General features: G+C 42.0%; 1 protein-coding gene and 1 long non-coding RNA gene across 3 annotated transcripts in view; one reads left to right on the top strand and one right to left on the bottom strand.

Moving 5' to 3' along the window:
• The window catches only part of LOC140103593 (uncharacterized), a 57,148-nt gene that overhangs the window by 17,578 nt on the left and 24,945 nt on the right, over positions 1 to 14,625 (top strand). The window lies entirely within an intron of this gene.
• The window catches only part of LOC140103592 (protein Wnt-7a), a 57,448-nt gene that overhangs the window by 39,300 nt on the left and 3,523 nt on the right, over positions 1 to 14,625 (bottom strand). For both annotated transcript variants that reach the window (XM_072126732.1, XM_072126731.1), the window contains exon 2: positions 5,345 to 5,571. In XM_072126732.1, the coding sequence (XP_071982833.1) occupies positions 5,345 to 5,441 (97 nt within the window). In that variant the 5' untranslated portion in view covers positions 5,442 to 5,571. The remainder of the gene's footprint in view (positions 1 to 5,344; positions 5,572 to 14,625) is intronic.

The following is a 14,625-nucleotide window of genomic DNA, read 5'->3' as shown; positions in this document are numbered from 1 at the left end:
TCATTTACCAATATTATTTCAGCGCTTCTTGCGCATCTGTTTACATTCCCCTCACCCGGCATATCCTAAACTTATAAGAACGCTACTACACTTGATCTTATACAAAAGGTTCTTAGAAGTGCTGTTTGGGGAGTAGCCTAGAGACAGGGGCTTGGATTGGCGAAAGCTCACCTGGCAGCGGAGCGCCAGCTCCATGCGCATCATGCGCTTCTTGCGCATCTGTTTACATTCCCTTCACCCGCCATATCCCAAACTTATAAGAACGCTACTACACTTAACTTGGTGCAGGCTGGGACCGAGTCTGACCCTGGGGCTGGTCATATACTGCCGACGCAGAGAATTGCGGGGCCTACCTCGGTCCAGGTCTCAAAGGTCTAGTATACCTCCTCCTCCTCCCACCCCTCCTCCACCTCCTCCTCCTCCGAATTACCATCCGTGGCCATGGCGCCATCAGTCGGTAGCTCTAGGCACAGCAGCAGTGCCGTCACTAAGCGACAGCAGGCGGTGCTCAAACTGCTGAGCCTAGGCGATAAAAGGCACACCGCCCAAGAGCTATTACAGGGCATTCCACATCAAACTTGTTAACTTTGTCGCCACCCTGCTGTGTAATCCACAAAATATACTTGCAAACTTTTATCATTTACCGATATTATTTCAGCGCTTCTTGCGCATCTGTTTACATTCCCCTCACCCGCCATATCCTAAACTTATAAGAACGCTACTACACTTGATCTTATACAAAAGGTTCTTAGAAGTGCTGTTTGGGGAGTAGCCTAGAGACAGGGGCTTGGATTGGCAAAAGCTCGCCTGGCAGCGGAGCGCCAGCTCCATGCCAAGATCCAACTAACATAGTTTTAACTGCAGCACCTTTAATCTACTACTAGTTCACTGCCTCCATACATGGTCCCCTTATCAAACGAGCTGTGTCAGGCAGAATTTTGGGTTGTTTTCATGGCTTCCATGTTAACTTTGTCGCCACCCTGCTGTGTAATCCACAAAATATACTGGCAAACTTTTATCATGTACCGATATTATTTGAGCGCTTCTTGCTCACCTCCTTTGGTTCCTCTCTGCCACCCATTGGTTTGAAGCCTGAGTCCATTTAGGGTATGTCGCCATGACACTCTCTAGCCTGCCGCTGCTGCCGCTGCCTCTGCATGCCGTCCCCTATAGTGTCAGGGTCAATTATTGGATGTTTTAGATGCTATCTAGCTTCATTCTGTCACTCTGTCATGGCCATGCTGTTGCCCATAATTTTGGCATAATGGTGCGATTAAGCAGCCTCAGAGGCATCCATGCATGCTGCCCCTGCTGTTTCCTGTCCATTTCCGTGGTGTTTCCATCCTTTTCTGAGGTTCCCAGGTGTTTGGCCAAGCTTCCCTGTGCAGAGCCTTGGTCCCCTTGAAAAATGCTCGAGTCTCCCATTGACTTCAATGGGGTTCTTCGAGACGAGCACTCGAGCATCGGGAAAAGTTCGTCTCGAATAACGAGTACCCGAGCATTTTAGTGCTCACTCATCTCTAGTCGCTATCCACAGGAAAAGGGGATAACAATCTGATTGGTGGAGATCTGATCCTGCAGCGCCATTTAATATTATGGTAGCGTTGCACCATACAGTAGCGTATAATTGCTGAGGACAGCATTCAGATATCTCTGGCACTCACACAGTGGATGTTAGTGATAGAGATACTTTAGCATTGTGCTGTGCAAATTATATTCCTTACATGTAGGGGTGCACAAACCATGAGGCAAGTTGAGCATCATCTGCAGCAAATTGGGGTGAAGCATCCAGAGTACATTCACTTGCAGGACCTGACACTTATGTTTCTTCTCATCCAACATCAGCACAGGCATGAAACACTACATGGAGAACCAAATTACTAACAAAACATCTGTAAGGGAAAGAGGCGGCATTCTAATAATTATAGTAATAATAATTCCTTTATTTATATAGTGCACACAGATTACGCAGTGCTGCACGGAGCTTGCCAAATCAGTCCCTGTACCCAATGCGGCTCACAATCTAATCAACCTACCAGTATGTTTTGGAGTATGGGAGGAAACCGGAGGACCTGGAGGAAATCTACACAAACACGGGGAGAACATACAAACTCTTTGCAAATGTTGACCCTGAGTTTAGGGTCACCCCTACTCACATGGAATAAACTGAGGATATGCTCAAGCTCCCACTACATCAATTGATGTGAACAGGACCCTTATTTGTGTGATCATTGTGGTCCCAGCAGTCAGACTCCCACCAATCAGGTCTTTATCCTGTGTATAGGGGATAACAAACTTGATACAACTTCTTTTTACAGGAAATGGAATTGACATAAAGCTAAAAATATGTTAAAAAAATCCAAAGTTTGGCAACTGCAAATTTACAAAAATACAGACCCTTTCTACATCGGCAGTGGAGCCTAGAGGAATTGTGAAACCCCCCCATTTGTTCTGCTCCATTGCACATGGTGAGAAATTGACACCTAGGTCCCTCTTCTTTACGCTATTGACGACGTCTTCTTAAAGTTAAAGAGTTTGGTTTTCTTTAAATGAAAAGATCACCATTTCTTTAGCCTGGAGAGGACATCTTTATATAATGGTGCGTAGGACCCCCCCCCCCCCCCCATTCTCATTTGTCTTGTTGTGTGCAGTGATAATAAGCTGAATACTGAACCAGATAGAGGCGGGATGTTGTCAGATCCGTCTTTGTTGAGTTTTTCAAATTTGGAAATTCACTGTCAAATGATTTTCTCTTCGCTTTTGAAGCCTGCAATCTATTGAATGTCAACTAACCCCCGGGTCATTAGCGACCTAATCAGCCAACCCTGTCTTCTCCTCTCCATATGCTGAGACATTGCTTAAACCCCAAAATTAAAATCCAAACTATTTCACAGGAATAAAACTTCGGTAAAAAAGTTAAAAGACCTTTAAAAAATTTTAACTTGTTTTTATTTCATGTTGTTGTACTTATTTTAGTGGATACTTATTTTTCTTAATTACAAAGATGAGTGTGAAAATATTATTATTTTTAGCACTTTTTGCATTTTATTATTTATTTCTTCATGTTTCTTAAAATTTGTAAATAATTTGGACGTTTAGAAAATATCAAAATTTACTGAATTACTAATTACCGAAAAAAAATTTTTTACTGCTTTGAAGCAAAATGCTTTTCCCAATTTTTTTCATTAAAAACATTACAACTTTTAACATTAAACTATCAAACTATTAAATTGAGCGTAATAAAAAGTTATGATTTTTAAAATGCTATACTTTTTTTCTTATTAATGCCATGTAGACAACATGGCCCCATAGCATCTTTTACAAGTCATATCTAATGGGTTTTGATAAAAAAAAAAAAGAAAAGAAAAAACTTTTTTGAAATTCATGAGAGTTAACATAGGACAAATGGTTGGGTGACAATGAAACCCTGGAACAGTTCTCTATAGAGATGGATGAATTGAGACATCCACAGGCTTATTAACATAGAAGAAAATGCGTGAAAAATTGCCAAGAAAAAGAGCCTAAATATGTCATTCTGTTGTATTAAAATTCAGAGGGTTTAAACATGTATAAAACACTACGGGGGATGGGTAGTAAAAAGCAGCAAGCTGCACATTACACGTCACTGCTCAGGATTTCATCGTTTTTAACATTATTTTTGGCGGTCAAGTGGAACCTAATGAAAAAATTACTCCAAGAGGTAGCTACCTGGTGGCTCTGTGGCAATAAAGCCTAGATCTCTGTACAGAGGTTGAATGGTAAAAAATTACTGTTCATCTGCACGCTGCCCTTGGAAGTGGTTCTAAGCCAAAACAGCTAAAGTGGCTGTCCAGGAATTAAACAAAAGGATAAATGGCTGGGATTAAAAACAATAATAGTTCTGTTATGTGGAATTGTTATCCACAGTGGCTCAATGATTAAAACTACAGCCTTGCACTGGGGTCCTGGGTACCATCCAGGTCAACATCTGCATAGAGATTGTATGTTCTCTCTGTGGGTTTCCCCTAGGTCCTCCGGTTTCTTCCCACACTCCAAAACATACTGGTAGGTCGATTAGATTGTGAGCCCCATTGGGGACAGGGACTGATTTGGCAAGCACTGTGCAGCGCTGTGTAATCAGTGTGCGCTATATAAATAAAGGAATTATTATTTATTATTCCCCTAAATCCCTTCCTCATCCAATCCCTTCCCTTCCTATGTAACTAATACTCACCTCCACTAGTGATCCCGTTCTTCTATGGCACCACCCATCACTGCCTTTGTTTGTTTACAGAGGCCGGTTGTACCATCACAACCACAACCTGCTACAAAAGGAGTTCAGGCAATAGCAGGCGCCCGGGACAACCCTGCTGGCCTCTGTAAACGAACATTGCAGTGACCGGCAGTGCCATGGGCAGGGGCGTACCTTGAGGGGGTGCAGAGGGTGTGGTCGCAACCAGGGCCAGAGGCTTAGGGGGCCCATAAAATGTTACTTTCCCATATGAGGAGACTAGTATTATAAACCATAGATTATCTTAGGGGGCCTGGTACAGACTTTGCACTGGGGTCCGTCAACTTCAAGTTACGCCACTGACCATGGGAGAACCTGAGTAACAGAGGAGATAAGGACAAGTATTTTTTTTATTAAACCCACCAACCATATATCAGTCTTTTTATACCCAGACATAAAGCTATGTTAATTGGGCAACCACCTATATAACAAACATATACGCATATATGCAGTGTAGTTACCTGCACAGTGCTTGACAGTACCCCATCAAAAAGAAAGGCACTATACAATATAAGACTGACCTGTAAGTGAACTATATAAAATTTGATTTGTATTATTATACTGCTACATTCACACAAACGTATGGGGGAAATATATACGGCCGACGTATATATGGCGTGTATACATCCCCTATACACTTCTACGGGCTCACGGCCCTGTAAGGGAGCGGTACGGTGCAGCAACGTGCGTCACAGTACCGCTCCGTAGCCCGTAGAAAGATAGGACATGTCTTACCTTTCTACGGAATATGGTGCCATGCGCCATATATTACTATGGAGAGGGGCGGGTTATAAGCGCTCATCCCCTGCTCCTCTCCGCAGCGCCGATGTATGCCCGCCGTACTACGGTCATACATTGTGTGAATGTAGCCTAAGTATAAAAACAATAAATACACATTAACATTTCTAAATCTTACAAAAAGAACAAACCCGTTAATTTGCACAGAATTCTTGTTGTGGATCATTTCGGACCATACAATGATATTGTGTACTGGTATATCCGCAGTATGTGACCCAGCTCTGGAGTGAGACAGACAAGTGTCACGTGTACAGTATCATGTCATTGGTAACATACCCACTTTCAGCTCTTTCCCAAACACTGTCCTTTCTCCCAGCGCTGAACAGTTCCACCGTCCGTTTCTGAACTGAAACTGACACTCATTGATCCCCATCTGCGCTCCTTCTCCGATCACAATGATAGCATCAGGTCGGTTGAGACAGATAGTCCTCTGTCTAGGTGCCAGGCCTGGAATCTTACTGCAAATCACGCTGGCCCCCAGTGCCACCACAGAAGAGAAGCCTCTATTATGGGAGACAGGAGAAGAAGTAACATTAGTACCATCAGTTCCATGGGCCGAGGAAATCAATCAGAGCTCTGTCTATGCAGAACGATGCCAAGAAGATCTCCTGATCTGTGTAATGGCGTACGCAATGTACAGCAGCTTCTAAAACGCATTATGTTACCTCCCAGCTCTTCTTACGTAAGGCTGAGTTTTTATAGTTTTCAATGAATTAGTTTAAAGGAAATCAATCATCTAAATCAAGTCACTTACTCATAGATCCAGGCTCCGAGACTGTGGTAATCTTCTTATATTTGGTATCCACGGCATTCTGCCTTCTAAAATCAACTTTTACAATTATGCTTATGAGCCTTAAGGGCTCTGGGATGGGTTATCACAGTCCCTCCATGATGTAGCTTTATAGGTTGTTACACTGTGCAGTTTTAAAAGTTTTATTAGATAGAAGGATGGCATGGATAACAAATAGTCCCGGTGCCTGGATCTACGAGCCTTTCACACTTGCATGTTTTTCATGTGCGTGTTCTGCGCATGCTTTTGATGTGCAGAACTCTGACCCATTGTAATCAATGAGTTTTTTCAGACTTGCTTTATTTTTCCCGCACACACACGCGTGTATTTTGTTTAAATATCTGCATGCTCTACTTTCACACACGTGAAAGAGGCTCCATACAAGTCTATGGAGATGCATCAAAAACGCATTGCACTCTGAGACACATGCAAGTCCAATGCAAGTACAATGCGTTTTTCACTGATCAATTTCCATAGAAAAGATAGAGCTCAGTCCTGAGTCCTTTTCACGCACGTTATCTGCGTGTGAAAAATGCATTGAAAATACCAAAAAAAACGTGAGTGAAAAACTGAGACACTGAACAAACTCTGACGGAAAACTGATTGAACTCTGATGCAAAATGTCAGTTTTTCACTGACCAAACCCTAATCGCACCCTGACGTGTGTGAAATAGGCCTAAGTGTCCCTGGTTTATCATGATGGATTTTGATGGTAGATTTCCTTTAAAAGGCAATTCTATGATCCTGTGTACATTCAGCCCTTATTATCTCCTATAGTGTGCTATGGACTATACTGGGCCCTTGTGTACCCACAACGTTATGCAAGGTCCCCCCACACACCATAGAGTCATCTAATGGAGGACCCTATAGACTCCAATGCTGCCATTCACACTCACATCTGCAGAGTCATTTATCAGTCAGTAAAATTGTGAATTTCCTGGAATCTTAAAAGACCTTATGTATCTCTTCAGGAGCAAAATTGAGAAATTGCATCAGTAACACCATGTCGGATAAGAGTGAACCTGCCAGGTGATTTAGCTTGCAGAAAACAGAATATGATAGAGCAAGAGAAGCGGAATTCTGTGATACATGCAGGAGTGGATCATAATATATATAGGCAGTTTGGGCGGTAGCCCTGGGCTAAAGCCTTTTAGGGAGGTCCATTGCCACCAAAATCACCCACCAAATTTTATACCGAGACGGACCTTCACCCATGAAATCCTCATACATCTGTTCTGCTCTCAATATACATGTACACATTTACAAGGTCATTTCAGGACCTTTGAAGGACCAGAGATCCTGAAGCCACAGATTGAAGGCAGTCAGACATTCCCCAAGAATTTATATTCTAGTACCAAATGTAGCAAGTGAATTCCAGACTTGTAGGGGCTATAACATTCATACAGTCCAGGGTCCATGGCAGTCTTAATCCACCCATGGATTAATATGGTTTGGAGCTAGAATGTAGATAAATCCTGTCAGGACTCCTAATAAGAGTCCTGTTTACTCCGCCCACACACTGGATGATTGACAGCTCTCTGAATATCAGTGAGTGGCATCTGTAGGTTGATTTTCACCAGTAAAACATCTCCCTGTATTATGACATGTGCAGTTGTTATCTGACTACAACAAAACAGCTAAATGGATCTGCGCTGCAGGGAAATGGTTCCGTGTAGGTCCATACAGGAAACCCCCCAGCAAGTTGTACCAACAGATGGATTTTATCAATGTTAGAACAAAATAGACACAATGCGGCACATTTATTAAGGGTCCGTAGGACTCATTTCCGTCGGGTTTCATGACATTTTCCGATTTGCCCTGAATTGCCCCAGGTTTTTGGCGCACGCGATCGGATTGTGGCGCATCGGCGCTGGCAACCCAACTCATTCGGACAAACCGCGGAATTTAAAAATGAAATTGTGTCGCAAGATCAGCACTCACATACACCGGGAACAAGATGGTGAACTCCGGCGGACCACAGCGGGGAAGCGACACCTGCAGGAAATTGGATGCACGATCTTAGTGAATCGCGGCAGCTCCGAATCCTCGCCGGACATTCCGGATCGTCGGCGTCAATGGGACGGGTAAGTAAATGTGCCCCAATCGGGTACATTTACTTACCCGGTCCTGTTGCGATCCCTGAGGTGCGTTGTCCGACGAGGATGAAGTCTTGCGACACAATTTGAATTTTAAATCCTACACTTAGTCCGAATCCGTCGGGTTGCCGACGGCCATGCCTCCCAATTTGAGTCGCATGAAAGTCGGCGCCAAAAATCCCTGTTGTAACCCCTGATACGGCGCAAATCGGAAATAGTCGGGAAACCCGATGGAAATGCGGTGTGCGGACCCTTAGTAAATGTGCCCCAATGTGCAGCACAATCTATACAGAATAGATAAAAGAGAGAATATGGGAGACTGTATACTGTGACGGCAAGTTGTGGTGCGCCATTGTCTACCTGTGCTGGAGAGGCTGACAATACAACCTTTGTACCAGGACAATAGGCAGAACAAGGGAGGCCGTGCCCCGCAGCTGTCTAAATACAAGGGCAGACAGTGACAACTACAAGAAAAGCCTAAAAGAGCAGAGAAACATCACATAGTCACAAGGACCTAATAACAGGGAGAAGCGCTGATGAGAGCGGAGAGTCACAACGTGGTGATGTCCTCCAGACTCAAAGAACAGAATAAAAATAGACTTTGGCCTGAGCCGTCTCCTCACTATTCAGACTGTGACATCTGGAGGGTTACATCGCTGCACATGTGGAAACATGGATATGCTACATTAAGTGGATGTGGAATTGAAAGTGGTACATTCCAGATTTCCCTGTGAAATCAAATGGTTACACCTAATATATGCATAATCTCTTCTTCATTATCATCATTACATCATTATTACTGTGACATCATCTGTTAGCTGTCCTCACACTGACATCACTGTGAGCAATATCCCTAATACTGTGACATCAATGGGGCAGCTTTATTGATCTGTATATGACAGAATTCTGTCCTAATTTGCACCAAAAAACTATCTGTGCCACATTTATGAAGGGTTTTAGACAGCTTTCAGGCACATGTCAGACTAACATGACAAAGGAGGCATGGCCTATGAATGTGACATCACTGTTATATATGTACTGTGGCATCACTGTGAATCTATTATCTTTGTACTTTTACACCACTGTGTGTATTATCCCTGTACTGTGACATCACTGTGTGTATTATGTCTGTACTGTGACATCACTGTATCATCCTTGTACTGTGATATCATTGTGTGAATCATCCCTCTACTGTGACATCACTGTGTGCAAAGTACAGAGAGATAACTGGGTTTATGTCAGTATTATGTCAGTATTATGACATCACCGTGTGTATTATGCCTGTACTGTGACATAACTGTTTGTATTATACCTGTACTGTGACATCACTGTGTGTATTATCCCTGTTTGTGACATCACTGTGTGTATTATCCCTGTACTGTGACATCACTGTGTGTATTATCCCTGTACTGTGACATCACTGTGTGTATTATCCCTGTACTGTGATATCACTGTGTGTATTATCTCTGTACTGTGACATCACTGTGTGTATTATCCTGTACTGTGACATCACTATGTGTATTATTCCTGTACTGTGACATCACTGTGTGTATTATCCCTGTACTGTGACATCACTGTGTGTATTATCCCCTGTACTGTGACATCACTGTGTGTATTATCCCTGTACTGTGACATCACTGTGTGTATTATCCCTGTACTGTGACAGCACTGTGTGTATAATCCCTGTGCTGTGATATCACTGTGTGTATTATCCCTGTACTGTGGCATCACTGTGTGTATTATCACTGTACTGTGACATCACTGTGTGTATTATCCCTGTACTGTGACATCACTGTGTGTATTATCCCTGTGCTGTGACATCACTGTGTGTATTACCCCTGTACTGTGACATCACTGTGTGTATTATCCCTGTACTGTGACATCACTGTGTGTGTTATCCTGTGCTGTGACGTCACTGTGTGTATTATCCCTGTGCTGTGACATCACTGTGTGTATTATCCCTGTACTGTGACATCACTGTGTGTATTATCCCTGTACTGTGACATCACTGTGTGTATTATCTCTGTACTGTGACATCACTGTGTGTATTATCCCTGTACTGTGACATCACTGTGTGTGTTATCCCTGTACTGTGACATCACTGTGTGTATTATCTCTGTACTGTGACATCACTGTGTGTATTATCCCTGTTCTCTGTACTTTGATATCACTGTGTGTATTATCCCTGTACTGTGACATCACTGTGTATTATCCCTGTACTGTGACATCACTGTGTGTATTATCCCTGTGCTGTGACATCACTGTGTGTATTATCCCCTGTACTGTGACATCACTGTGTGTATTATCCCTGTACTGTGACATCACTGTCTGTATTATCCCTGTACTGTGATATCACTGTGTGTATTATCCCTGTACTGTGAAATAACTGTGTGTATTATCCCTGTGTGTGTATCGTATACCTTCCATGGATACGACCACCCTGCACCATGGGCAGCAGTGGACAGACATGTGCTATTCAGTCCTGCCTGACCACCTGGATTAAGCATTTATGGATGGCTGTGGGACAAGCAATAACTCCTGGACATTTCATATGCAAAAGTAAAAAGAGGTGGTCGTAACCAAGGACTAGAATCTTGTATCTGAGGAACAAAATTACTACGTTTATGGGAATTTTTTTGTCCCACAGGTACATACATTTTAATAGCATCCAATCCAATGTATGTATATAGTAGATGAGTTAAATGAAATGTCATTGTGCAGGTGAGAATACCCCTTTTAAACCCCCACCCCTTTTACAGGGTAGCAGAGTTGTGTGCCCAGGTATGTGCTGGTGTAATTGCTCTAATATTAACCTTTTGCCTCCCACTGAATACCAGAACTATGACAAGTCCCATTATCTGCAGGGAACACAGAGATTTGCCGCTCACAGATTATTTTCCATGTTTCCAAATTTGTTACCAAACAATTTTTCCCTTTCCTACAGTAGCTGGAGGTAATCACAGCAATGACGTTGGAAGGAAGGAGTGTGGACAATTCGTGGACATTTCAACCTCGCCTTTCCCTATCAGTTTATATGTGTGTGTGTTTTTTCTACTTTTTTTTTTTTTTGCTATAATTATAACAGAGATAAAAAGCCAGCGGCTCGTGCCAAAACGTGACAAACACTTCCTGAGCCATAAATTACAGCCTGAGCGGGTGTGCGGCCTTGTCTGCAGCATGGAGGGATCCCTGGCTGTGACACAGGGCATTTCAATAGGGATTAGTATCATTTTATATTGTACACTATGCTTTTACGTACAGTAGATGACGATGTAGCAGAGCTGAAACTGTAGCTCCGCTTTATAGAGCTGCGCTGTCGGCACAATGTAAAGATGATTTAGTATAGTAGGTTTGACCTTCCTGCAGTACCACAGATAGATCCCTAATCTTAGTGTACTATCCTGCCGCTTCAATTATTGAGTATCATATAGATGAATGTGTCATATAGCTCTGGAAATAAAATATATGTGTATTAGTATTTGTATTGAAAACCTGCTGGAGAATGTGACTTCAATATCATCATGCTGTTATGGTGGCCTAATGGGGGGGCTCCTATTGTGGCCCCTATGGACACTAAAATTCTGCCATTATGTGAACCAGGGCTTTAAGGGGGTTGTACCAACTTTGATTGTTATCCCATTTCCACAGGATAGAGGATAACAATCTGATCAGTGGATGTCCAAATGTTGATCACGAAAATCAACCCCCAACATTCAATATAATGGGAGAGTGGATAATTTCTGAGCACAGCGCTCATGTATCTCCAGCACTCGCATCTTGGGGGAGATTTATCATGTCTCTCAGAGCAGAACTGTTCTAGTTTCTGAGGTAAAACTGTTCTAGTTGCCCACAGGAACCAATCAGAGGTCGGCTTTCAGCTCCCCCCAGACGGTTTATAAAATGAAAGCTGAGCTTTGATTGGTTTCAATGGGCATCTAGAACAGTTTAACCTTGATGATAAATCTCCCCCAAGTTACTATTCACATAGTCTACCCATTAAATTGGGTTGAATTAGGAAGTCAAATTGATGGGCCATGGGGGTCTCACACTTGTGCCCCAATATATTGTATATAATATGGTAAAATATATTGAGGACCTATTCTCAGTATGTGACTGACGGCGGCCCAAAACCATCATTGATTAATTGTTCTGGATGCCATTGGGTACCCAATGTAAGCTGAGCGTAAGCAGAAGTTTCTATCCAGTTGAATGGGTGTTGGGCTCCAATAGCCCGGCGCACCTGTTAACCCCTTTAACCATGAGTCAAGGAGGTCCCCAAGTAAAGTCTCTGTGCAATGTTATAGACAGCCGTGCATTGTGGGAGCTAAGATGACACTTAGGATGCATTCACAAGTGAGTTGAGGGTTCTCTCGCAGTCAAAGAGTTATCCCCATCAAATTACAGAAGTCATGGGGGTCATTTATCTTATTTCCCCTTCTCTGCGCTCTTTTTGCACCTGTTAGTCTATTTTTTGCACCTCATTTGTCTTTGTCGTTTTTGGCTCTTTGTCAAATGTAGGGTTTTTTTCGCCTTATTAGGCGCAAATTTAAAAAAAAGGTGCAAATTGTTGCGCCAATCATAACAGTGCCTTGCGCAATTATTTGCACCTATATAGGCGCAATAGTATAATAAATCGGGTGCAAACATCTGTAATGAGGTGCAATGTAATGACAAATAGGGCGCAACAGCACACGGCGAATTGAGGCGTAATATTCCAAAAAAAAAAGCAAAATAGGCACAAAAACACCGACGGCAAGGAAAAGATAAATGACCCCAATGGGGTCTGTTGCGTCAAAGGTTAATCTCAGCGCCTGCACTTTAAAACCAGGAGAGCTAAGAAGTGTGGTCGCACAAAAAACATATGTTCGAAAACATTCCAATTTTTACGTGAGCTCAAATTGTAAAATATTGTTAGAAGTAGAATTACCGTTGACGTGATTTCTATCTGCCATAGGTGGGGGATCACTCTCATACCCGTCGTTATAGGAAGTCCCATGTAAGCAGTGATGGGATAGAAGCAGGGGCCTAGGTGCTCTAACACCTTACTTTATACATCTACGAGGTTCATTCAGATCTATCCTGTATGTCATTAATTAACCGCGATGGTGTCACTGGGGCGGTCAATGATTTACTACACGTAGAAGCCAATTATAGTCTGATAAACGCGTCCATTCATAGTCCTGCTCTGTACACGAATGATATCACCTACAGTAAACCCGCCACAGAAGTAATGATTTTCCCAACATGATCACATGCAAAATATCAAGAATCTATAAGGTTCACTCCAAACTCAAGGGCTCTGATGCTAAATCTGCAATAGTTCATAAGCCAGTGGTGCGATCTTATGTGATAGAGAAGACTTTATACCATCTCTGGTACAAGGGTCCAGGTAAGACTCTGACTTCTGCACATACAACTGAGCTTTTGCCTTAAAAATCTATGGAAATCCAAAGATTCCGGATTTATTTACTACATAAGAATAAGGAATAGTGAAGGAAGTGTCCTACACATCAGATTGGGAATTCCATGATATATACACAGGGGGGTTTCTTCATAAATGTTTGATTTCCTGGAAGTGACAGAGCAGTGAAAACAAAGCATCATGATGTCCAATACTACCAGGGGTTTCCACTACTTATCATGGACATTGCTGGTGCTCCACAGCGGTAGCCCACTCCGGACACATCAGAGATGTCAGCTTCACATGATCTAAAATCCCGATGTACAAAAAGGGATCGTTTGTCTTATTTCCTCCTTCCCTGAGTTGTTTTTTTGCACCTCATTTGTCTTTTGTAGTTTTGGCTCTTTTTCAAATGCGTAATTTTTGCGCCACTCATACCATTGTCTTTCCCAAGCATGGTCGAGATTGGCGTAGTTTTGCGCAATCTGGAAGCAGGAGAAATACAAAGACAACTTAGGCGCAAACCAGGATTACTGCTATACAGCGAACTCAGGCGAACTGCTGGGAAAAGGCACAAAAAAATTGCACAAATACCCAAATGTGCCCAAAAAGTCAGTAAAATACAACAGACTATCTAAAGATATATCTGCCCCAAAGTCCCCAGCAAAATTAGGAGATAGATAATAAATGGATAGATGATAGATAGAGACAGGTGGATAGATGGACATATTCATGGATAGATAGATAGATAGATAGATAGATAGATAGATAGATAGATAGATAGATAGATAGATAGATAGATAGATAGACATGAGATAGATAGATAGATAGATAGATAGATAGATAGATAGATAGATAGATAGATAGACATGAGATAGATAGATAGATAGATAGATAGATAGGAGATGGATAGATAGATAGATAGATAGATAGATATAGGCAGATAGATTGATAGACTAGAAAGTAAGATACATACAAAGATAGATACATACAGAGGTGAAAGATAGATAGATAATGAATGGATAGATGATTGATAGATAGATATATAGATAGATAGATAGATAGATAGATAGATAGATAGATAGATAGATAGATAGATAGATAGATCGATAGATAGAGTTGAAAAACAGAAACAGCGAATAGATAAAAATAGAGACATTAAAGCTAAATAGAGGGAGAAAAAGAGGTAAAGAGCAAGAGATAAATATAGATAAATAGAAATAAACATAGTTAAATATATAAATAATATAATAGATAATTTAAAAAAAAA

Source organism: Engystomops pustulosus, chromosome 10 (assembly GCF_040894005.1).
Source record: "Engystomops pustulosus chromosome 10, aEngPut4.maternal, whole genome shotgun sequence".
Lineage (NCBI taxonomy): Eukaryota > Metazoa > Chordata > Amphibia > Anura > Leptodactylidae > Engystomops > Engystomops pustulosus.
Note: the sequence above shows the minus strand (reverse complement) of the source record. Positions and strands in the feature narration are given on the sequence as shown.